Here is a 22,228-nt window from a genome sequence, read left to right as displayed (position 1 = left end):
ATTTGCCCCTTAATGAATTGTACATGGCTGGCTGACTGTCCTTGTATCTTCAGATGTGGTATGATCTACATGGAGCCTCACCAGTTAGGCTGGGCCCCTCTCAGAGACTCCTACATGGACACCTTGCCTGAGAGCCTGAGCACTGAACATAGAGACCTGGTGAGAACAGACACATAAAAAAACACTTTTCTTTTTTGTTTTACTTAAGGAAGGTCCATTTGAATATTCCTATATAATTATCCCCATACAGCATAATCAATGATTTATACCACGCTTTGTCCACTGGGTTATAAGACACATTTTGGTTGAATGCATTCAGTTGTGCAACTGACAAGGTATCCCCTTTCCATTGTATTATGTGTGACACACCATCTCGTGTCTTTCTGCAGATTGTAGACATGTTCAACTGGCTGGTCCAGCCCTGTCTGGACTTCATCTCCAGAGAGTGTCGTTTCCTGGTGTCGACATCCTCCATCCACCTGGCTTACAGCCTGATGAGGCTCTACACCTGTCTCCTAGGTCAGCCAACACACAGCTGTTTCATGATACAATGTCCAAACTATGAAGTCCAAACATAAACAGTGTTATATCTGTCTAGAGACGGTTTACAAGACCTTTCTATTGATTGATGACCTTGAATGCATGTACTGTATGTATGCGCGTGAATGCGTTCCTTTGTGTGTGTTGCTGCGCATGTACTGCTTCACCAGACGACATTGCATCATCGGGGGCCGATGGCACGGAGCCCATGTCCAGTCAGCAGGTGACCATGTGGCTGCAGGGCCTGTTCCTATTCGCTGTGGTGTGGAGCGTGGGCGGGACAATCAACGGGGACAGTCGCAATAAGTTTGACGCCTTCTACAGGAACCTGATCATGGGCATGGATGACAACCACCCCCGGCCCAAAAGTGTCAAACTGACCAAGAACAACGTTTTCCCTGAGAGAGGTGACATGACCCTATCAATGAGTTGTGCTGTGACTGACAACCATACCTGACAACAGTCCCAGAGCGTTGCTGCTTAAGACATGGCTTTTTAGCCGTGCTTTTACCCAGGGTGCTTTTAGTTCTCTTAGGCATATGATCTACTTGATTTAATTCATCCCTTTCTAAGTATCTTATTTTATCGCCTTTTATTTATTGCTGCGTTAGTCTGTCATATCCACGGTTATCTTACTATTGTTATACTATTTCAATTTATCTCTTCATTTTATCGATGTCTATCTTGATTTTACATTTTGCACAGAAATGTTTTTGTTTTATCTTCTTCACGTTGTATTATTTTATTTGTTAAGCACCTTGGAATGCATTTGTTGTAAGAAATGTGCTATATAATAAAATTTGATGAATTATTGTATTGAGCAAGTGAAAGAATCAAAGGTACAATTAGTCATATTTTTCATTTTTTCCCCTCCTCTGTAGGCACCATCTATGACTACTACTTCCACAAGCAGGGCACAGGGCAGTGGAATACATGGACTGATTCCATCACCAAGGAGGAGTCCACTATTGCCACTGGAGCCAATGTCAGTTGTTTACCTAAGAGGGGGACTGCTTGACGGGGTCAAATGGAGCTATAACTGGGTGGCCATGTTCTGTAAAATCTCTCTTCTCCTTGTCAGTTTACTAGTGATTGGGGGGGTTCAAATGGGAGTAACCAGGTTGTCATGCTCTTTAACTAAAATTCCCCTTCTCTCTCTCTCTATTCCCGCTATTAGGTGTCAGACCTGATCATCCCCACCATGGAGACAGCCCGTCAGCTGTTCTTCCTGCAGACCTACCTGGCCCACGAGGTGCCCATGCTGTTCGTGGGGCCCACCGGCACGGGCAAGTCAGTCATCAACAACAGCTTTCTGCTCAAGCTTCCTAAGGAACGCTACACACCCAACTGCATCAACTTCTCGGCACGCACCTCAGCCAACCAGACCCAGGACATCATCATGGGCAAGCTGGACCGCCGGAGGAAGGGCGTGTTCGGGCCACCCATGGGAAAGAAGTGTGTCGTCTACGTGGGTAAGGAATGAGTAGGGCACTCAGTGGAGCACATTACTGTGCCCATGCTACTCAATGCTTAACACAGGTGTGTCTGACATGGCACCCTAATCCCTATAAAGACTCAATAGAGCATTTGAAGCCAAAAAAGTTGGTTAAGATGGCATCTCATGAATAGATAACATGTGCAGTTTGAGCCACTCCAGGAAGTGACATTGCAGGCTAGCTTAGTGCTGCGCCCTCTCATTGAGTATTTCAAGTCGAGTGCCGACCAAGGTTCTGCAGGCTGCAATTAGCAACTAAATTATCCTTAGAACTTATTCTGTGTGGTTCAAGGACATACATCTGGTGTAATAGAAGCAATTGTTGGTACCATGACTGTCTTAGAATCGTTCATTTATTTACACAAAGATTATCCACAAAGATTGTCATTTTCCCATTCATTATAATGGGGATCCTGTTTTCTGCAAACAATGCCTGCAGTACCACGGTCAGCTTTGAACTTTGTGGCTTTAATGAGAGGGGGCAGTCATTCTCCCCTGCTCAAAACGCATTGTTGAAGAAGGTCAGAGGGGAGGAACCTTGAATTTTCTTCTCCAATACATTTTAAAAAGTGGGTGAGGAGAGAGGATGTGAGTAATCAAGGAAATATAATTTAGATTCACCCTAGTGACCTTTGATCTATCAGATGACCTCAACATGCCTGCCAAGGAGATCTATGGTGCCCAGCCACCCATCGAGCTGCTGAGGCAGTGGATCGACCACTACCACTGGTACGACAAGAAGGACACCTCCAGGATTGACATTGTGGACATTCTGTTTGTATCCGCTATGGGACCCCCTGGTGGGGGGAGGAATGACATTACAGGTACTCTTTCTTTGCCCTTCAGTACTGGGTGATGTTCAGTAAGGCACATCAATTTGCGTTTCTTATTGAAAAAGTTGTGGTATTAGCTCTCCATTTAAAAAAAAAATCTCTGATTTTGATCGTACTGAACAAGACCCTTTGCTTCAGTGACTTGGTATACATAAATTGTTTTACCTTTCAAGTAGGTAGGTTTTCTCAATGTGCATATAATTCTGTTGTAACCAGTTTACCAGTTAGTTTCTCTTTTAAATCATAGGCCGCTTCACTCGTCATTTGAATATTGTTTCTATCGACTCCTTTGACCATGAGACGCTGAGCAAGATATTCACCTCCATTACCGACTGGCATTTTGGCAAGGGATTTGATGCTGCTTTCTATAGGTGAGATGTCTTAAAGGTATTCAAACCTAGAATTGAGAGGCTATGCAGTTCTAAGGCCCATTTATGTTTTAGAGTGATGAACTTGGTGATGAACAGAGACATTAATTAATAACTGTTAAAGGAATGAAATGGAAAATTATATCTGTTCAATTAAAATGGCCCCTAAAAGGCTTGTAACCAACAATTTATGTAACCAACAATCTCTGTTGTTGAGGAAAGGACAGAGAGAGCCTATATGTGCGACCAATGGATCAGCTCACTCAATGGAATACATTCTGACCTCTGACTTACAGTGAATCGGAAAGTATTCAGACCACTTTACTGTTTCCACATGTTGTTACTTTACTGTCTTATTCTAAAATGGATTAAATCAAATGAATTACTCATCAATCTACACACAATACCCCATAATGACAAAGCGAAAACAGGTTTGTAGATTGAAAAAAACAAAAGAGAAATAACTTATTTACATAAGTATTCAGACCCTTTTCTATGAAACTTCAAATTGAGCCCAGGTGCATCCTGTTTCCATTGATCATCCTTGAGATGTTTCCAGAACTTGATTGGAGTCCACCTGTGGTAAATTCAATTGATTGGACATGATTTAGAAAGGCACGCACCTGTCTATATAAGGTCCCACAGTTTACAGTGCATGTCAGAGCAAAAACCAAGCCATTAGGTCGAATGAATTGTCCGTAGAGCGCCGAGATAGGATTGTGTCAAATCAAATCAAATTTTATTTGTCACATACACATGGTTAGCAGATGTTAATGCGAGTGTAGCGAAATGCTTGTGCTTCTAGTTCCAACAATGCAGTAATAACCAATGAGTAATCTAACTAACAATTCCAAAACTACTACCTTATACACACAAGTGTAAAGGGATAAAGAATATGTACATAAAGATATATGAATGAGTGATGGTACAGAGCGGCATAGGCAAGATGCAGTAGATGGTATCGAGTACAGTATATACATATGAGATGAGTATGTAAACAAAGTGGCATAGTTTAAAGTGGCTAGTGATACATGTATTACATAAAGATGCAGTAGATGATATAGAGTACAGTATATACGTATACATATGAGATAAATAATGTAGGGTATGTAACCATTATATTAAGTAGCATTGTTTAAAGTGGCTAGTGATATATTTTACATCAATTCCCATCAATTCCCATTATTAAAGTGGCTGGAGTTGAGTCAGTGTGTTGGCAGCAGCCACTCAATGTTAGTGGTGGCTGTTTAACAGTCTGATGGCCTTGAGATAGACGCTGTTTTTCAGTCTCTCGGTCCCAGCTTTGATGCACCTGTACTGACCTCGCCTTCTGGATGATAGTGGGGTGAACAGGCAGTGGCTCGGGTGGTTGTTGTCCTTGATGATCTTTATGGCCTTCCTGTGACATCGGGTGGTGTAGGTGTCCTGGAGGGCAGGTAGTTTGCCCCCAGTGTTGCGTTGTGCAGACCCCACTACCCTCTGGAGAGCCTTACGGTTGTGGGCAGAGCAGTTGCCATACCAGGCGGTGATACAGCCCGTCAGGATGCTCTCGATTGTGCATCTGTAGAAGTTGGTGAGTGCTTTTGGTGACAAGCCAAATTTCTTCAGCCTCCTGAGGTTGAAGAGGTGCTGCTGCGCCTTCTTCACGATGCTGTCTGTGTGGGTGGACCAATTCAGTTTGTCTGTGATGTGTACGCCGAGGAACTTAAAACTTACTACCCTCTCCACTACTGTTCCATCGATGTGGATAGGGGGGTGTTCCCTCTGCTGTTTCCTGAAGTCCACAATCATCTCCTTAGTTTTGTTGACGTTGAGTGTGAGGTTATTTTCCTGACACCATATTCCGAGGGCCCTCACCTCCTCCCTGTAGGCCGTCTCGTCGTTGTTGGTAATCAAGCCTACCACTGTTGTGTCGTCCGCAAACTTGATGATTGAGTTGAAGGCGTGCGTGGGTGAACAGGGAGTACAGGAGAGGGCTCAGAACGCACCCTTGTGGGGCCCCAGTGTTGAGGTTCAGCGGGGTGGAGATGTTGTTACCTACCTTCACCACCTGGGGGCGGCCCGTCAGGAAGTCCAGTACCCAGTTGCACAGGGGGGGTCGAGACCCAGGGTGATGGGTTTGGAGGGTACTATGGTGTTAAATGTTGAGCTGTAGTCGATGAACAGCATTCTCACATAGGTATTCCTCTTGTCCAGATGGGTTAGGGCAGGGACAGATCAGGGGAAGGGTACCAAAACATTTCTGCAGCTTTGAAGGTCCCCAAGAATACAGTGGCCTCCATCATTCTTAAATGGAAGAAGTTTGGAACCACCAAGACTCTTCCTAGAACTGGCCGCCCGGCTAAACTGAGCAATCGAGGCAGAAAGGCCTTGGTCAGGCCTTGGTCAGGGAGGTGACCAAGGACCCGATGGTCACTCTGATAGAGCTCCAGATTTCCTCTGTAGAGATGGGAGGATCTTCCAGAAGGACAAACCTCTCTGCAGCACTCCACCAATCAGGCCTTTATGGTAGAGTGGCCAGACGGAAGCCACTTCTCAGTAAAAGGCACGACAGCCCACTTGGAGTTTACCAGAAGGCACCTAAAGGACTCTACGAACATGAGAAACAAGATTCTCTGGTCTGATGAAACCAAGCTTTAACTCTTTGGCCTGAATGCCAAGCGTCACGTCGGGGGGAAACATGGCACCATCCCTACGGTGAAGCATTTTGGTGGCAGCATCATGCTGTGGGGATGTTTTTCAGTGGCAGGGACTGGAAGACCAGTCAGGATCGAGGAAAGATGAACAGAGCAAAGTACAGAGAGATCATTGATGTAAACCTGCTCCAGAGTGCTTAGGACCTCATATTGGGGCGAAGGTTCACCTTCTAACAGGACAACGACCCTAAGCACACAGCCAAGACAACGCGGGAGTGGCTTCGGGACAAGTCTCTGAATGTCCTTGAGTGTCCCAGCCGGAGCCAGAGGTTTTGCTTTGTCATTTTGGGGTATTGTGTGTAGATTGATGAGGGGGAAAAAGCAATTTAATAAATTTTATAATAAGGCTATAACATTACAAAATGTGGAAAAATCAAGGGGTCTGAATACTTTACGAATGCACTGTATGTTGTCTGTGTGTCCAGACTGGGGAAGATCATGGTGCAGGCCACCATGGCTATCTATCAGGATGCCATGGAGAGTTTCCTGCCCACTCCCTCCAAGTCCCACTACATCTTCAACCTCAGGGACTTTGCCAGGGTTATCCGCGGGGTGCTGCTCAGCCCACCCACGCACCTCCAGGCAAGGCCAGGCGACAACAGCTCATAGTTAACGTTTATACAACTTCTATATACATTTTTTAATTAATAATTTACCTTATAAAAATACAAATATATATATATATATATATATATAATTTATGTATGATCTGTTTCTGTGTGAGCAGGAGGGAGACAAGCTGATCCGCCTGTGGATCCATGAGGTCTACCGTGTGTTCTACGACCGCCTCATCGACAACGAGGACAGAGAGACATTCTTCAACATTGTCAAGGAGAGAACCTCCGGCTACTTCAAGCAGAGCATGGATAAGGTAAGTTCCACATGACCCTTTTTATACATTCACAGTTCTTCATTGTTGGATGATCATTGCCTTTCGAAGATTTACCATGTATCTTCTGTCAGGCTTCTGCATTAGTGTATGTGGGATTTATTTTAAGGGACTGAATTGAACTTATTCTAATGGTTACTAGTTCAAGGGCAATGCACATGTTATTTACTCTAAATCCATTCTACTGCCCCCTGTTGTATGTAGCTGCTGACCCACCTGACGCCTAGCGGCAAGGTTGTGGACGAGACAATCCGCAGCCTGTTCTTTGGAGACTACGCCAAGCCCGACTCGGATGCCAAGGCCTACGACGAGATCACCGACCTGCACGCTCTGACCAACGTCATGGACTACTACCTGGACGAGTTCAACAACATCAGCAAGGCACCCATGTCCCTTGTCATGTTCAAGTTTGCCATCGAGCACATCTCGCGTATCTGCCGTGTGCTCAAGCAGGACAACGGGCATCTCCTCCTGGTGGGCATCGGGGGCTCAGGACGGCAGAGCGCCACCAAACTGGGCACCTTCATCAACGATTACGACCTCTTCCAGATTGAGCTGACCAAGGTAACTGGATCAAGAAAACTATGAAGGTTAATGTGCTTAGTGAAAAATAGCGTGCTGGTCTCCGATAGAGGTGCCGGTTTAAATATATAGGTAAGAGGACTGATAATGACCAGCAGGAGACAGGGATACAATCCATACTTTATTGTCACCCCAAACAGACACATGACTTTACAGAGCAGGTGGTAGTGGTAGTGATAGTGGTGTAGTGGTTAATGGTCAACAACGCTCTAAACACCAGTCATTGAGTCCAGAAGAAGGATTTTCCATTTGGAAAGAGTTCAGATGTGAGTTGAGCTGGAGGACAGGAGTTTATAGAGGTTGTCTCAACCTGCCCTCCTGGAAACAACTAAAGAGTTCAATGGCAGGCTTGGGTCTCCAACCCCTGACCAGGCACTTTGGCTAACTGGGTCAGCTGACTCAGTTCCCTGGCAACCTGGTCCCTAGCACATAAGTTTGAAGGGTCTTCTGCAGCAGGACAAAATACTCAGGCTGAGGTCAAGGGTTTGGTAGCCTACCTTAGCTGTAAGAAGTCAGAAAATAAGAAGTCACAAAGTCCCAGGGCCAGAAGAGGGTTCTGAGAAGTACTCATGAGAAACTGTAACGGTTTTCTACAACCACCCCAAAATGCCGCCACACTTTCAGTGGAATGGATGGAGCGGACAGTGAGGGACAAGGTGCTCATAGGGTCTGTGAGGCAGGGCAGTCTAGAAGGAGTCAGGGTGGTCCATGCCGGTGCTGCTGGAGGTGTCCAGGCTGGTGGAGGAGATCATCCCAATGAGGTGGGCCAGGCATCTTCAGGGCGAGAATGCTGGTTGGGTGGTGGCTCTCCCAAGGGGCAGGATGTGTATCAGTTCCGGACCCAGAGGAAGGCCTAGATCTGGTCCAGGGTTGCCGCCGGATTAGGCGGTGTCCTGAGGGTGGTATGAAGCCTCAGTCCCAGTGCTGGTTGTGGGTCTGGCAGTGGCGTTTTCTGCCCACATGGGCCGATGGGAGCCATAGTGGTAGGACTGGCGCTGGGTTAGACAATGGTGTTGATTCTTGGACAAGAATAGATGGCAGACCCAGGACTGGAGCTGAGTCGGCCGGTGGGTCCAGGACAGGGCCGGGTAGCAGACCCAGTGCTGGTGCTGGGTCTGGCGATGCGCCCAGTTCAGGTCTTGACTGGTTCTCGAGAACGGCAATGGATACTGAGACCAGATAGTGTGTCAGGTCAGCCGACTGCAGGTCCAGAGGACATGGTGCTGGAGGCTCTAGTGCTGGATGGGACGTCGACTGGGACTCTGTCTGACGAGTCAGCTTGGGTGTCAGGCTCAGGCCAAGCAGGTCTGCAAGGGCAGCAGGCAGTGTAGGGACCAGCAATGGAGTTGAGTTTGGTGATGGCTGATCCAGGAGAGACACTAGCAGGAGTGTGTCCTCAGGTTTCGGTTGTGGTAAGGACTCAGGCACCGGTGGCTGCAGATCCGACTGGCAATATGCAGGTAGAGGTGGAGTAGGCTTGAGTGCTGGTGGTTGCTGGTCGGGCTGCAGCTCTGGCAACGTCTCGACTTCCTTGAGCTCTGTTGGTCTCACGGCAGGCTGCAACACTGGCAGCGGCTTGTCTTGCTCAGATGCTGCTCGTATTGGCACCGGCTGGGGTGTGGAGTGGAGCTCGGCCGGCTTCTGGGACAACTCGGGCCTCAGTAGCCGTCACAGGACAGGCTCGGGCACTCGCAGTCTTTGGTCTGGCTGAACCTCTGTCGTTGGGTTGGCTGACTGGAGCGCATTGGATGGGACTGAGTGGGGTTCTGGTTGAGGACTGGCGACGGGAGCTGTGGAGACCGGATTGTTGCCAGCCTGGGCGTGTGAAGGGAGGCCCGTTGTGGCATCGTGTTTGGTGGCAACTCCAGGCTAGACCACTGATTGGCTGACCGGGTCAGCTGACTCTGTTCCCTGGCAACCTGGTCCCTAACACATAGGTGTGAAGTGTCCTTCTGCATCAGGACAATAGACACAGACTGAGGTTGGGGGTTGGTAGCTTACCTCAGCTGTAAGAAGTCACAAAGTTTGTCTCTAAATCCCAGGGCCAGAGGGAGGGTTTGAAAGAAGGTTCTGAGAAGTACTCATGGGTAACTGTAAGGGTTTTCTTTGACTTTCGAGGTCATGCTAATTAGGCTACGTATCTTGTGTAGTCTTGATGATGGTTTCCATTTGTATATTGTATGTATTATATGTATTCCCATTTGGATTATATTTTAAGCGCCTTTAGTGACCAAAGTACAGTCAGTCCTGCCCATTCTTTTACCCGTCTGATAAAGTCCATGAAAGTCTGGAAATAAGTCCATAAGTCCAAATCATGAATTCATTTATTCACCAAGAACTACGGAGTGTCAGAGTGGCGCGACGACCTAAAGCGGTTGATGCTGAAGGCAGGCCTGCAGGGCAAGAACATGGTGTTCCTGTTCAATGACAGCCAGATCAAGGATGAGGCCTTTGTGGAGGACATCAACATGCTGCTCAACACAGGCGACGTGCCCAACATCTTCCCAGCCGACGAGCGCGCCGACATCATCGACAAGGTACAGGGCATCGCACGCATGGAGGGCAAGAAGATCGACGCCACGCCACTCTCCATGTACAACTTCTTCATCGAGCGTGTCAAGGCAAACCTTCACATTGTGCTCGGTGGGTACCTTCAACATTTCATACATTTAGTATTATTACCAGGTTACCCCCCATACTTAATCTCCTTACTGGTAATTGTGATGATTTCAATCCCACATCCATTGTGGCTTTTAGTTACCTTGCTTTAAGAGTCTTCATGTCCAAATAGTGATGGTGTTTGTCTTTGGAATAGCAATGAGCCCGATTGGGGACGCCTTCCGAAACCGGTTGAGGATGTTCCCCTCCCTCATCAACTGTTGCACCATCGACTGGTTCCAGGCCTGGCCTAAAGACGCTCTGGAGATGGTGGCCAACAAGTTCCTGGAGGACGTGGAGCTGGAGGACAACGTCAGGCTACAGTAAGAAACTGATACACTCATAACATCCAGCTAGAGTGTCTCTCTCTGTAGATTTAGCTACAAGCTACGAAATAGCTATTAGCTGCTAGGCTGCTAGTAATCTATGGTAGGCTACTGGACTAGCTAATAGTCAACAGACTAGGTACTTAATATTCAATTTCTCTTCAGCTTTCTGCAAATTGATGACCACACACTTGATGGAAATGTATATGAGCTTGACCCTTCTTGTCAATTTATTGTGACATCCATTTCATGGATTTGTTTTACCAAGTCAGTGATTTGTGTGTCTCTCAGTGTGGTGGAGATGTGTAAAACCTTCCAGGAGAGCGTGGGAGGTTTGTCCGAGAGGTACTTCTCTCAACTCAGGAGACACAACTATGTGACGCCCACATCCTACCTGGAGCTCATTCTCACATACAAGGTCCTGCTCAACTCCAAGAGGAGTGAGGTGGACACTCAGAGAAACCGCTACATTGTGGGTCTGGAGAAACTGTACTTTGCTGCATCTCAGGTAGGATAGTTTAGTCAACTAATTCTACTTACATAAGGCCCATTTCTATTTGCTGAGTTACAATGCTTTGGTACAGAGTTAACAGATAACTATGGCCTATTTTGACATGTGATTGGCAGAACAATCCCCATTGTGGGAATTATGAGGCCTCGGTGTCCTGTCTTAAAGATGCACTGTGCAGAAATTGGTCCACCATTTCATTGTTGCTAAAATGTGAATTTCTGTTTATGTGACAAAACAAGTATTGAGTAGAGAATCATTGTAGCATCTAAACACTGTGAAATTTATTTTCCATAACAAAAAATTTCAGCTGTTTGGAGCTGGAGTACAAAACCGAAAGTAAAATATGTTTAAACAAAACTTAGGAATGGAAGCATAGAAATAACACACATAGAACAGATATCACTTCTTAGACTTGCTTTTAATGAGAATTGCAGATCTATAACTCACATTTCTATGTGAATAAGTTACATATTGCAGCTTTAACCCTTTAATGTACAATAAAGCCTAATTAATCAATACAAAGACCAATAACTCACATTGTAAAGTCCCTAAATTGACTAAAATTATGTTAAAAGCCTTAAACACTCTGCCCCTTCCATCTGAATGACTCCACTCCATGTTGGCTCCACAGGTATCGATAATGCAGGAGGAGCTGACCGCCCTGCAGCCAGAGCTGATCCAGACATCAGCTGAGACAGATAAGATGATGGTCAACATTGAGAAAGAGACAGTAGTGGTGGATGCTAAGAAAGAGCTGGTGTTGGCAGACGAGAAGGTTGCCAACGACGCTGCTGCAGCAGCCAAAGCTATAAAGGTATGTCTACACTGTCAATTTACAACACCTTGTATCATTCAGATCGACTCACACTAGAATTATAAAGACGATATACTGTAAATTACATATTTGGCGCTGCACATTCCAATTACAATTAGCTTGGTATCTGTAATATTAGAACTGCCAGCAAGGAAGAAAATGTTGACATATGACAGTAGTTTCTATATTAAAAGTGAGTGACTGCCTGCTGTTTGTGTTCAGGATGAGTGTGAGGGTGACCTGGCGGAGGCCATGCCTGCCCTTGAGGCTGCCCTGTCAGCTCTGGACACTCTGAAACCCTCAGACATCACAGTGGTCAAGTCCATGTCAAACCCTCCAGGTCTGGTCAAACTGGTCATGGAGTCCATCTGCATCATGAAAGGCATCAAGCCAGAGAGGAAGCCCGATCCTGGTGGCTCAGGTAAGCACTCATTGCATTGTAAAGAAGACACTAATATTGTTTTATCAAATTGTAATGTACTCTGCGCCAGCTGTGCCACCAGAGACCCTGGGTTCACGCCCAGGCTCTGTCGCAACCGGCCGCGACCGGGAGGTCCGTGGGGCGATGCACAATTGGCCTAGCGTCGTCTGGGTTAGGGAGGGCTTGGCCGGTAGGGATATCCTTGTCTCATCGCGCACCAGCGACTCCTGTGGCGGGCCAGGCGCAGTGCACGCTAACCAAGGTTGCCAGGTGCACTGTGTTTCCCGGCTGGCTTCCGGGTTGGATGCGCGCTGTGTTAAGAAGCAGTGCGGCTTGGTTGTGTTGTGTATCAGAGGATGCATGACTTTCAACCTTCGTCTCTCCCGAGCCCGTACGGGAGTTGTAGCGATGAGACAAGATCGTAGCTACTAAAAACAATTGGACACCATGAAATTGGGGAGAAAAAGGGAAAAAATTAAAAAATAATGTAATTTATTTTAATGTACTGTATGGGCCCTACTTTAAATGTTTATCATCAAACTGATTATTTATTTATTTAATATTAAATTACACAGATGAAAGCATGAAATCAGATACTTTTCTGTAAATATGTTTGAAAGAACATGGGCTTAATTATGTATTTTTTCTATGTTTGATTATTTGTGTTACAGGTAAGATGATTGAGGACTTCTGGGGCCCCTCCAAAAAGCTCCTGGGAGACATGAAGTTCCTGGAGAACCTCAAAGCCTATGACAAAGACAACATCGCTCCCGCCAACATCAAGAAGATCCGCGACAAATTCATCGACAACCCCGAGTTCCAGCCCTCCATCATCAAGAACGTCTCCTCTGCCTGTGAGGGCCTTTGTAAGTGGGTGCGGGCCATGGAGGTGTACGAGCGTGTGTCCAAAGTGGTGGCCCCCAAGATAGAGAAGCTGAAGGAGGCTGAGGACGAGCTTGGGGTGCAGATGCAGATGCTGTCAGTGAAGAGAGCTGAGCTGAAGGAGGTGGTGGACAAGCTCCAGGACCTGAACGACACGTTTGAGGCCATGTGCAACAAAAAGAAAGACCTGGAAGAAAACATTGAGCTGTGCTCCCAGAAGTTGATCAGGGCAGAGCAGCTGATTGGAGGGCTGGGTGGGGAGAAGGACAGGTGGACGGAGGCTGCCCGGCTGCTGGGGATCAGGTACACCAACCTGACAGGCGACGTGCTCCTCTCCTCCGGCACTGTGTCCTACCTGGGGGCATTCACCGTGGACTACCGTGTGGAGTGCCAGCGTGAGTGGCATATGCTCTGCCAGGCCAAGAAGGTGCCATGCTCTGAGGACTTCACCCTCAGCAACACCCTTGGCAACCAGGTGTCCATCAGGGCATGGCAGATTGCCGGCCTGCCCGTCGACTCCTTCTCCACTGACAACGGCATCATCGTGTCCAACTCACGCCGCTGGCCCCTCATGATCGACCCGCAGGGCCAGGCCAACAAGTGGATCAAGAACATGGAGAAGGCCAACAAGCTGGCCGTCATCAAGCTGTCAGACGGCAACTATGTGAGAACACTGGAGAACTCCATCTCGTTCGGCACCCCTGTTTTGCTGGAGAACGTTGGAGAAGAACTTGATGCAGTACTGGAACCAGTACTGCTGAAACAGACCTTCAGACAACAAGGTGTGGAGTACATGAAACTAGGAGAGAACATTGTGGAGTACTCCAAAGACTTCCTCTTCTACATGACCACCAGCCTGAGAAGCCCTCACTACCTCCCTGAGGTGGCGGTTAAAGTCTGCCTGCTCAACTTCATGATCACCCCACTGGGTTTGGAGGACCAGCTTCTGGGCATCATGGCCGCCAAGGAGAAACCAGAACTAGAAGAGAAGAAGAACCAGCTGATCCTGGAGAGTGCCGCCAACAACAAGCAGCTGAAGGAAATTGAAGATAAAATCCTCAAAATCCTGTCTTCCTCAGAGGGTAACATCCTGGAAGACGAAACAGCCATCAAGGTCCTGTCTTCCTCCAAGGTGCTATCCGAGGAGATCTCGGAGAAGCAGAAGATTGCTAGTGTCACAGAGAAGGAGATTGACGACACTCGCATGGGCTACCGGCCTGTGGCCGAGCACTCATCCATCCTGTTCTTCTGCATCTCGGAGCTGGCCAACATAGAGCCCATGTACCAGTACTCGCTCACCTGGTTCATCAACCTCTACCTGCAGTCCATCGCCCAGAGCTTGAAGAGCGACGACCTGGCCACCCGCATCGAGAACATTGTGGAGCATTTCACCATCAGCATCTATAACAACGTGTGCCGATCGCTCTTCGAGAAGGACAAGCTGCTCTTCTCCTTGCTCCTCACTGTGGGCATCATGCAAGGCAAGGGCCAGGTGGACGACACCATCTGGCGCTTCCTCCTCACCGGTGGCATTACTCTGGACAACCCCGACCCCAACCCCGCTCCTGAGTGGCTCTCCGACAAGTCCTGGTCAGAAATCGTAAGAGCATCCAAGCTGCCAAACTTAGAAGGTCTCTTCGAGCACGTCCGAGACAACATTCCCAAGTGGAAGAAGATCTATGATTCGGGGAAGCCTCACGAGGAGCAGCTGCCTGACAGCTGGAGGATGCTGGTGGGGATGCATCGCATGGTGGTGCTGCGCTGCTTCAGGCCGGACAAGCTGGTTCCGGCGGTGCAAGAGTTCATTGTGGACAACATGGGGCGCAGCTACATTGAGCCCCCGACCTTCGACCTGGCCGGGAGTTACAACGACTCCAACTGCTGCTCTCCTCTCATCTTTGTGCTCTCTCCAGGATCTGATCCCACTGCAGGTAATTCATTAGAGATACCTGTGACTTTTGAGCTGTATTCTGTGCTTTAACTTAGGTTTTGGATATTTATTTGGGTTTTTTGTGTCCTGCTCACTTAACTTATTGAATTATGATGCATCAAGAAATTATTCAGAAATAATAAGAAACTAAACTAGTCTTTAACCAACTTTACATACATCTGTTATACATCTGCATTAAAGAGGTCACATCTGATTGGATTTTTGAGTGCTGAAAAGTTCACACCAGTACTTAAATGTTCCTTTGGTCTCCAGGTCTGCTAAAGTTTGCTGACGACCTTGAAATGGGGGGCAGTAAAACCCAGACCATCTCCCTGGGCCAGGGCCAGGGGCCCATCGCAGCCCTGATGATCAATGCTGCCATCAAGGATGGCACCTGGGTGGTGCTACAGAACTGTCATCTGTGCACCAGCTGGATGCCCGCCCTGGAGAGGATCTGTGAGGAGGGCATCACCCCCGAAAACACCAACCCCACCTTTAGGTCAGCCGTTGCAGGGCAGGGGGAGTTTCTATCTATTATAGCCATTGGCCAGGCAGTTGATTTGTAATACCCTGGCTTGTAATACTCTGGTTGCTTATGATCCTATACATTTGTATTGCCGACAAATAAAACCAAGAGCAACAAAGTAAACTAACGCTATCATTGCTAACTCCACAGGTTGTGGTTGACCAGTTACCCGTCTGACAAGTTCCCAGTCAGCATCCTGCAGAACGGGGTGAAGATGACCAACGAGCCGCCCAAGGGGATGAGGGCCAACCTGTTCCGCTCCTACGTCAGCGACCCCATCTCCGACCCCGCCTTCTTCAACAGCTCCAAGAAACAGGAGGCGTGGCAGAAGCTGCTGTTTGGTCTCTGCTTTTTTCATGCTCTGGTGCAGGAGAGGAGGACCTTCGGACCTCTAGGTGAGACTAACACTCTTCTATGATTCTCTTTTCTTTCTTTTTACCCATTTTTTCTTAAAACAAAATGTTCTCCCCTTCTCAGTCCCTTCCAGTCACTGAAATTGTATTTTGGTGTTTTCCCTCATCCAATACCTTTCTTGTTCCTTCTCTCTCTCTCTCTGGGGAAACACATTTTCCTCCAGTATACATCATGATGAACTAATAATGTCACCGCATTGAATATCCTCTCTTATAACTTGAGTTAAAGGGTCAAATCTTGTCATTGTTGTTGTTTTTTTTCCGCATTTCACCCCAAGGTTGGAATATCCCGTATGAGTTCAATGAGTCTGACCTGAGGATCAGTATGACGCAGATCCAGATGTTCCTGGATGAGTATGAGGAGATTCCTCTGGAGGCCCTCTCCTACCTAACTGGTGAGGCTCTCACAGACACAGCTGTGTGGATTGGTATAGAGGGAGAGAGGGACTGTATCACATAGCATTAAAAGAGGTTCATTCTCTGTTTGTATCAGAGCATAGGAGGGTTTACTAATCTGAACTAGTGGAAGACAGACACATTTTCTCTCTCTTTCAGGTGAGTGTAACTACGGTGGCAGGGTGACGGACGACAAGGACAGGCGTCTGCTGGTGTCTCTCCTGTCCATCTTCTACAGCAGGGAGCTGATAGAGCAGGAGGGCTACCACGTATGTGAGGGAGACATGTACTATATCCCCCCTCACGGACCGTACCAGGTACTACTGTCACCTCCATCATATCTTTATCATACAAGATGGCGGACTGTCATATCCATAGACGATGATATTTTTAGTTGCCCTTAAGGTTCAGATATTTGTTGTCACCTTAATGATTCAGGGGTCAGGAAGTGCAGTGGGGGTAGAGTGATCTGATCCTAGATCTGTGGTTAGGGGCAGTCTACTGGTATCTGCTTAGATTTTGTCACACCCTCTGTCTGGAGCCTCTGGACCACATTGCCAGGTCAAGCATAAATTGGCATTTAGACTGCTAAATAATTTGTGAAATAGTTCAACAAATAGCTACCTGAACTATCCGCATTGACCCTTTTTGCTCTTCACATACAGTGCTGCTACTGTTTACTGTCACTTTATTCCTAGTTATATGTACATATTACTTCAAATACTTCGTACCCCTGTACATCGACTCGGTACTGGTACCCCTTGTATATAGCCACGTTATAGTTACTCATTGTGTATCTATTACTTTTATTATTAAGTGTTTTACTTTTCTATTATTTCTCTATCTTCTTTCTCTCTGCATTGTTGGGAAGGGCCTGTAAAATAGCATTTCACTGTTTGTCCACACCTGTTGTTTATGAAGCATGTGACAAGTACAATTTTATTGGATTTGAACGAATTTGTACTGTTTGTCTTTTCAAGACCTATGTTGATTACATCCGCAACCTACCCATCGCGGCAGAACCTGGCGTGTTTGGACTCCACAGCAATGCTGACATCACCAAGGACAACCAGGAGACCAATCAGCTGCTGGATGGAGTGCTGCTGACACTTCCCAGGCAGACTGGAGGCGGGGCTAAATCCCCTCAGGTTAGTTGGACAGTGGACACTCGGGTTGAATGGCAGGAACCCGGTTACTGAGATTTACCGGGATTTACTGTCCAAAACCACTCACTTTTTCCAGGATAAATAACTGTGAGAAACCGGTAAATGATAAATTATTTACATGAACAGCATGGCGTGAAATGGAACTGTTAAATTATATGCAAAGTCTAAATCTGGCTTCTCTATGGCCTCTGCATGATGAATCACCAACGCTCAGGGTGGGGACAGACAGTCCATCTCAGTATGGAGCACAGTTCACACTACATGTAGACTTATCATGTCATCATGGTCATTTTCTTGTGACAGGTAAACCTGCATTTGCTGCAGCAAAGCCTATAATACAGAAATATAAAGACCGAATGCGCATCTAATTTACCCATCTCCACCTGGCTTTCGGGGGTCATCTTATTTCTTAATTGTAAAGATACGTTTTTTTTTAAATTGAAGCTGCAGAGTTTTAAAACAGCATAACACTTGAATATCGTGGCTTTAAAACAATACAAGTGCGAGCAATCTCTCGCAGTCTTTCTCTGCCTCCATCAACTCCATTCAAATCGCATCCAAAATAGGTAATCCTGTTCTAGATTGATATATAGCCCTATATATATATATATGTCCTAGCCTACCTCTTTCAGGTAATACATTCAATGCAGTATTAGCCTTATATTCAGCTAATTAATGATGGGTTATGCATAATAAGCTTCTAACTTATGTCTCTTGCGCAATACGCACGCACCTCTGCTCTGCTGGCCTCTCTCCTTAAAAAAACGCCCCTTAGCTCTTAGGAGTCCAATGCAGGAAAAGCTAGACTAGAGTAGCTTGCTGGACATGACTTTTTCTCGCATTTCTTATATCAATAGACTATTCGACGAGGGACGGAAGCTCTTGTTTGCTGACGGCACAATCATTTGGGCTTTTCTGAGTTTGGGATTATTAAATGTCTTTAATGTAGGGCTCATAAAGTGGATTTAATGTATCTCGTCAGTCTCAGGTAGCATCAGGGCTGAATTGTTTTTAATCAAAGCTCTAATCAAATCCAGAGAGAGGCTTATTTATATGCTTTATAACGCTTTTTAATGACACTTCCGTTTTTTTACTACCAAGGAGAAAAGTGATTTATTCTCTGGATGGAACATTTGTAAAATACCGGGAAAATATTCACCTCTACTGGACACTTCTCTGTGTGATCAAAACAGACCGGCACTTTATGTGGATAAGAAGTTGTGATGCCTCAGAACAAGCCCTGATATGTCAGCTCTGTACAAAAGCTTCAATTGTTTTGAATTTATTATACTGGTAGTTATATCTCTTTGATTACTACAGGAAGTGGTTGATGAGCTTGCGGAAGACATCCTGTCCAAGCTGCCAGCAGACTTTGACATCCAGATGGTGATTAACAAATACCCAGTGATGTATGAGGAGTCCATGAACACTGTGCTGAGACAGGAACTGATCCGCTTCAACAGGTAAATATCCTGATCTGGAATAAAGAAACAGAGGGTCAGGAAGTGTAGCGTTTCAAACGGACACAATGAATGCACTCATAAAATACTTACTCTACATCTGGCCATGGTAATTGGAGTCTTATGGTCAATTGATTAAAAGCAAAGTAAAATGTTTTGTGTCCCACTTAGGGTTGCAAAGGGAGGGTATATTACTGGTAATGTTCAATGATTTTATAGACTTTATCACGTTACAACTAGTGGCCTTTTTGGATACTTCAGATTATCACAGGTGTCTGTAATTATCTCTGGCCCTCTGTGTGGCCTTATCTGTCTCACTATTGTTTGTGGAGATATGCTCTGATGAAGGTCGACTGACCGAAAGCTCAGCCTCTATTCAAATAAATGGACATCTGCCTGGAAGTGTGCAGAGACTTTTTTTCCCTGTTTCTCCAGTTTAGCATTTTGCCTCCAGCACTTTCACTAATCGGTTTTGGGTGTGCAGTATTTTCTGCCTATTATCTACATGGAATTTTCATCACATGTAATATCTATAAAGTAAGATTTTAAAATAGAATGACAAAGCTGTTAAACATTATCCTAAATATATCCCATCAACTCAAAGAAAAGGGTTTCAGTATGAAATATCCTTTACATTTTTATACACGTTTACTTATTTTACTATGTCAATTAGTCTTTGTTGTAACTATTGTGGTGCCAAACTGGTAGCAGTTGTGAAAAAAAGTCTATAGTTGGTAGAGTGTCATTGTTGTTTAGATGCTTTCTTCATTAATTAAGCTATTTTCTCTTGAACCATATGGTTTATCCACTAGAAGTTATTTAAGTATAAATTACCAACTTTGCCATAGATTACAATAGATTCGGTAAATTACCGGTAGTTTTACAACACTAGTCCCACATTTAAAGACCACTATAGGCAGTTGAATTGTACTCTGTACAGACTGTCATTACTACACAATCATTACAGGCCTTTTTGGCTATGGGGAATTTGGGATTAGCAATTATGTGTTCATAACATGCTGATAATGATGCTTTGACCCCCTCAGGTTAACTCAGGTGGTACGCATCAGTCTGATAAACATTGGAAAGGCACTCAAGGGTCAGGTGGTGATGTCTTCTGAGCTGGAGAACGTCTTCAACAGTATGGTGGTGGGCAAGGTGCCAACCATGTGGTCGGCCAAGTCCTACCCGTCTCTGAAGCCTCTGGGCAGCTACGTGTCCGACCTCCTCGCCAGGCTAAAGTTTCTACAGGTCAGTTATGATTGCCAAGAGAGTGAGGGTACTGAGCTGCTCAACCCCAACAATACACATTCAAATGTGTTTGTATGTTCAATTAAAGTTGTTTTGAGGACAGGGATTTTGTTTCCTGTGAAACTGATACTTGGGGGCGGCAGGGTAGCCTAGTGGTTAGAGCATTGAACTAGTAACCGGAAGGTTGTAAGTTCAAACCCCCAAGCTGACAAGGTACAAATCTGTTGTTCTGCCCCTGAACAGGCAGTTAACCCATTGTTCTCAGGCCGTCATTGAAAATAAGAATTTGTTCTTAACTGACTTGCCTGGTTAAATAAAGGTAAAATAAAAAAAAAAATAAAAACTTCTGAAAGACACAAATACTGATGCATGGGAGTTGGACTGGGTGTTTGACAGGACTGGATCAACAATGGGCCACCACCAGTCTTTTGGCTCTCTGGGTTCTACTTTACTCAGTCCTTCCTCACGGGCGTATCTCAGAACTTTGCCCGAAAGTATACCATACCCATCGACTTCATCGGCTTTGAATTTGAGGTAAGGGAGTACAATGTAAACCTCATCTTTGTGTCCAGTGAATGCATGGCATGACTTCCCTGTCTCTATCAGGTGACCAAGCAAGAGACCCACATGGAGAACAAGCCAGATGATGGGGCCTACGTGAAGGGGTTCTTCCTTGAAGGGGCACGCTGGGACCGGGAGAAGATGGTCATAGGAGAGTCCCTCCCCAAGATCCTCTTCGACCCCCTGCCCATCATCTGGCTCAGGCCAGGGGAGATGTCAAAGTTCCTGCATGAGAACATCTACGTGTGTCCCGTGTACAAGACCAGTGCCCGGCGCGGAACCCTGTCCACCACGGGCCACTCCACCAACTACGTAATGCCTATCGAGCTTCCCTCCGACCGGCCACAGAAACATTGGATCAACCGCGGGGTGGCCTGTCTGTGCCAGCTGGATGACTAGGCATAGCTATGAAGACATCTTACAGGATGTTAGATATGAGAGACAGACAACCAACTCACTCCTTTTAAATCGCTATTAAAGGCAGATTTGTTTGCTGGATATTTTCAACTCGATTTCTTGATATTTTTAAAGATTGCACAGGCTGTCATATAGCCTGTGTACAAGTCTCTTTAGCTGACATTCCACTCCTTGACACTCCTTGTCATTGCCAAAGAGACTGGCCTCTCAATGTTCAATATGCAGCTGTATTTACAGCACAGTTGCTGGTTGGTTGTTGGAAACAACATTCATATTTTCCATGACAATGTTATGGATGGAGCATATTTGACACAATATAGAATTTGAATTTGAAGAACGGCAACAAACAAAACCATTACGACCTGCTGAGGTAATTCCCTGGTGAGAACCAGTGTCAATGGCAAGATCATGTTGTTCAAATTGGCTAGAGAGGACTCCATAATGAGAGTAAAATGATGATACGTCAAATATTAGCCTACAAGAGTCAATCGAGCTACGTTTGCTTCAGTTGCATCCCATTAATGAGAGGAAAGAGACGCAAAACTGGCACCTGTCCTCATTGCTCGCACATATGCTGATCATCATGAAATTGCTTACTTTTTAATTTGTTGTGCTTGTTGCAACCTGGTCCCAGAGCATTTTGTATTATTCTATATGTAAATCCGAGACACTCTATTTGGATATGTTACATTTTGGTTGTCCATTACCCATTTCATATGATATGTTACGAATTACAATTCATATTATGTTATGAATTTGCTAAATGTACAATATGTTACGAATTTTCAAAACGTTTAATACGTTACAAATTCTAGCTAGCTGGCTAATATTAGCTAGGGGTTAGGGTTAAGTTTAGGAGTAAGGTTGAAGGGTTACTTAACATGCTAAGTAGTTACAAAGTTGCAAATTAGCTAAAATGCTGAAGTTGTCCATGATGAAATTTGAACTTGCAACCTCTGGGTTGCTAGCCATTCACGCTATATACCCACCCATCCACACTGACCAACCACCCTCCTTTCATTTTTGTCTTAACCATCTGTCTTATGAAACCGTAGCAAACATAACATACTTAATAAATGGAGTGTCTCGGATT

At 45.8% G+C, this 22,228-nt stretch overlaps 1 protein-coding gene across 1 annotated transcript in view; it reads left to right on the top strand.

Annotated features, from left to right (window-relative positions):
• Positions 1 to 21,297, top strand: part of dnah3 (dynein axonemal heavy chain 3) — a 50,499-nt gene extending 29,202 nt beyond the window's left edge. The window contains exons 36-60 of the mRNA XM_064923921.1: positions 54 to 159; positions 390 to 519; positions 711 to 947; positions 1,422 to 1,525; positions 1,718 to 2,012; positions 2,680 to 2,859; positions 3,116 to 3,239; positions 6,358 to 6,514; positions 6,660 to 6,803; positions 7,026 to 7,385; positions 9,740 to 10,046; positions 10,219 to 10,384; positions 10,679 to 10,895; positions 11,530 to 11,712; positions 11,935 to 12,133; positions 12,805 to 14,946; positions 15,219 to 15,444; positions 15,622 to 15,866; positions 16,163 to 16,279; positions 16,440 to 16,597; positions 17,261 to 17,428; positions 18,767 to 18,909; positions 19,953 to 20,157; positions 20,554 to 20,691; positions 20,764 to 21,297. Coding sequence (XP_064779993.1) covers positions 54 to 159; positions 390 to 519; positions 711 to 947; positions 1,422 to 1,525; positions 1,718 to 2,012; positions 2,680 to 2,859; positions 3,116 to 3,239; positions 6,358 to 6,514; positions 6,660 to 6,803; positions 7,026 to 7,385; positions 9,740 to 10,046; positions 10,219 to 10,384; positions 10,679 to 10,895; positions 11,530 to 11,712; positions 11,935 to 12,133; positions 12,805 to 14,946; positions 15,219 to 15,444; positions 15,622 to 15,866; positions 16,163 to 16,279; positions 16,440 to 16,597; positions 17,261 to 17,428; positions 18,767 to 18,909; positions 19,953 to 20,157; positions 20,554 to 20,691; positions 20,764 to 21,117 — 6,805 coding nt within the window. The 3' untranslated portion in view covers positions 21,118 to 21,297. The remainder of the gene's footprint in view (positions 1 to 53; positions 160 to 389; positions 520 to 710; positions 948 to 1,421; positions 1,526 to 1,717; positions 2,013 to 2,679; positions 2,860 to 3,115; positions 3,240 to 6,357; positions 6,515 to 6,659; positions 6,804 to 7,025; positions 7,386 to 9,739; positions 10,047 to 10,218; positions 10,385 to 10,678; positions 10,896 to 11,529; positions 11,713 to 11,934; positions 12,134 to 12,804; positions 14,947 to 15,218; positions 15,445 to 15,621; positions 15,867 to 16,162; positions 16,280 to 16,439; positions 16,598 to 17,260; positions 17,429 to 18,766; positions 18,910 to 19,952; positions 20,158 to 20,553; positions 20,692 to 20,763) is intronic.
• The last annotated feature ends 931 nt before the right edge of the window (positions 21,298 to 22,228 follow it).

Source organism: Oncorhynchus masou, chromosome 18 (genome assembly GCF_036934945.1).
Source record: "Oncorhynchus masou masou isolate Uvic2021 chromosome 18, UVic_Omas_1.1, whole genome shotgun sequence".
Taxonomy (NCBI): domain Eukaryota; kingdom Metazoa; phylum Chordata; class Actinopteri; order Salmoniformes; family Salmonidae; genus Oncorhynchus; species Oncorhynchus masou.
The sequence above is the reverse complement of the archived record's forward strand: the minus strand, read 5'-3'. Positions and strand labels throughout refer to the sequence as shown.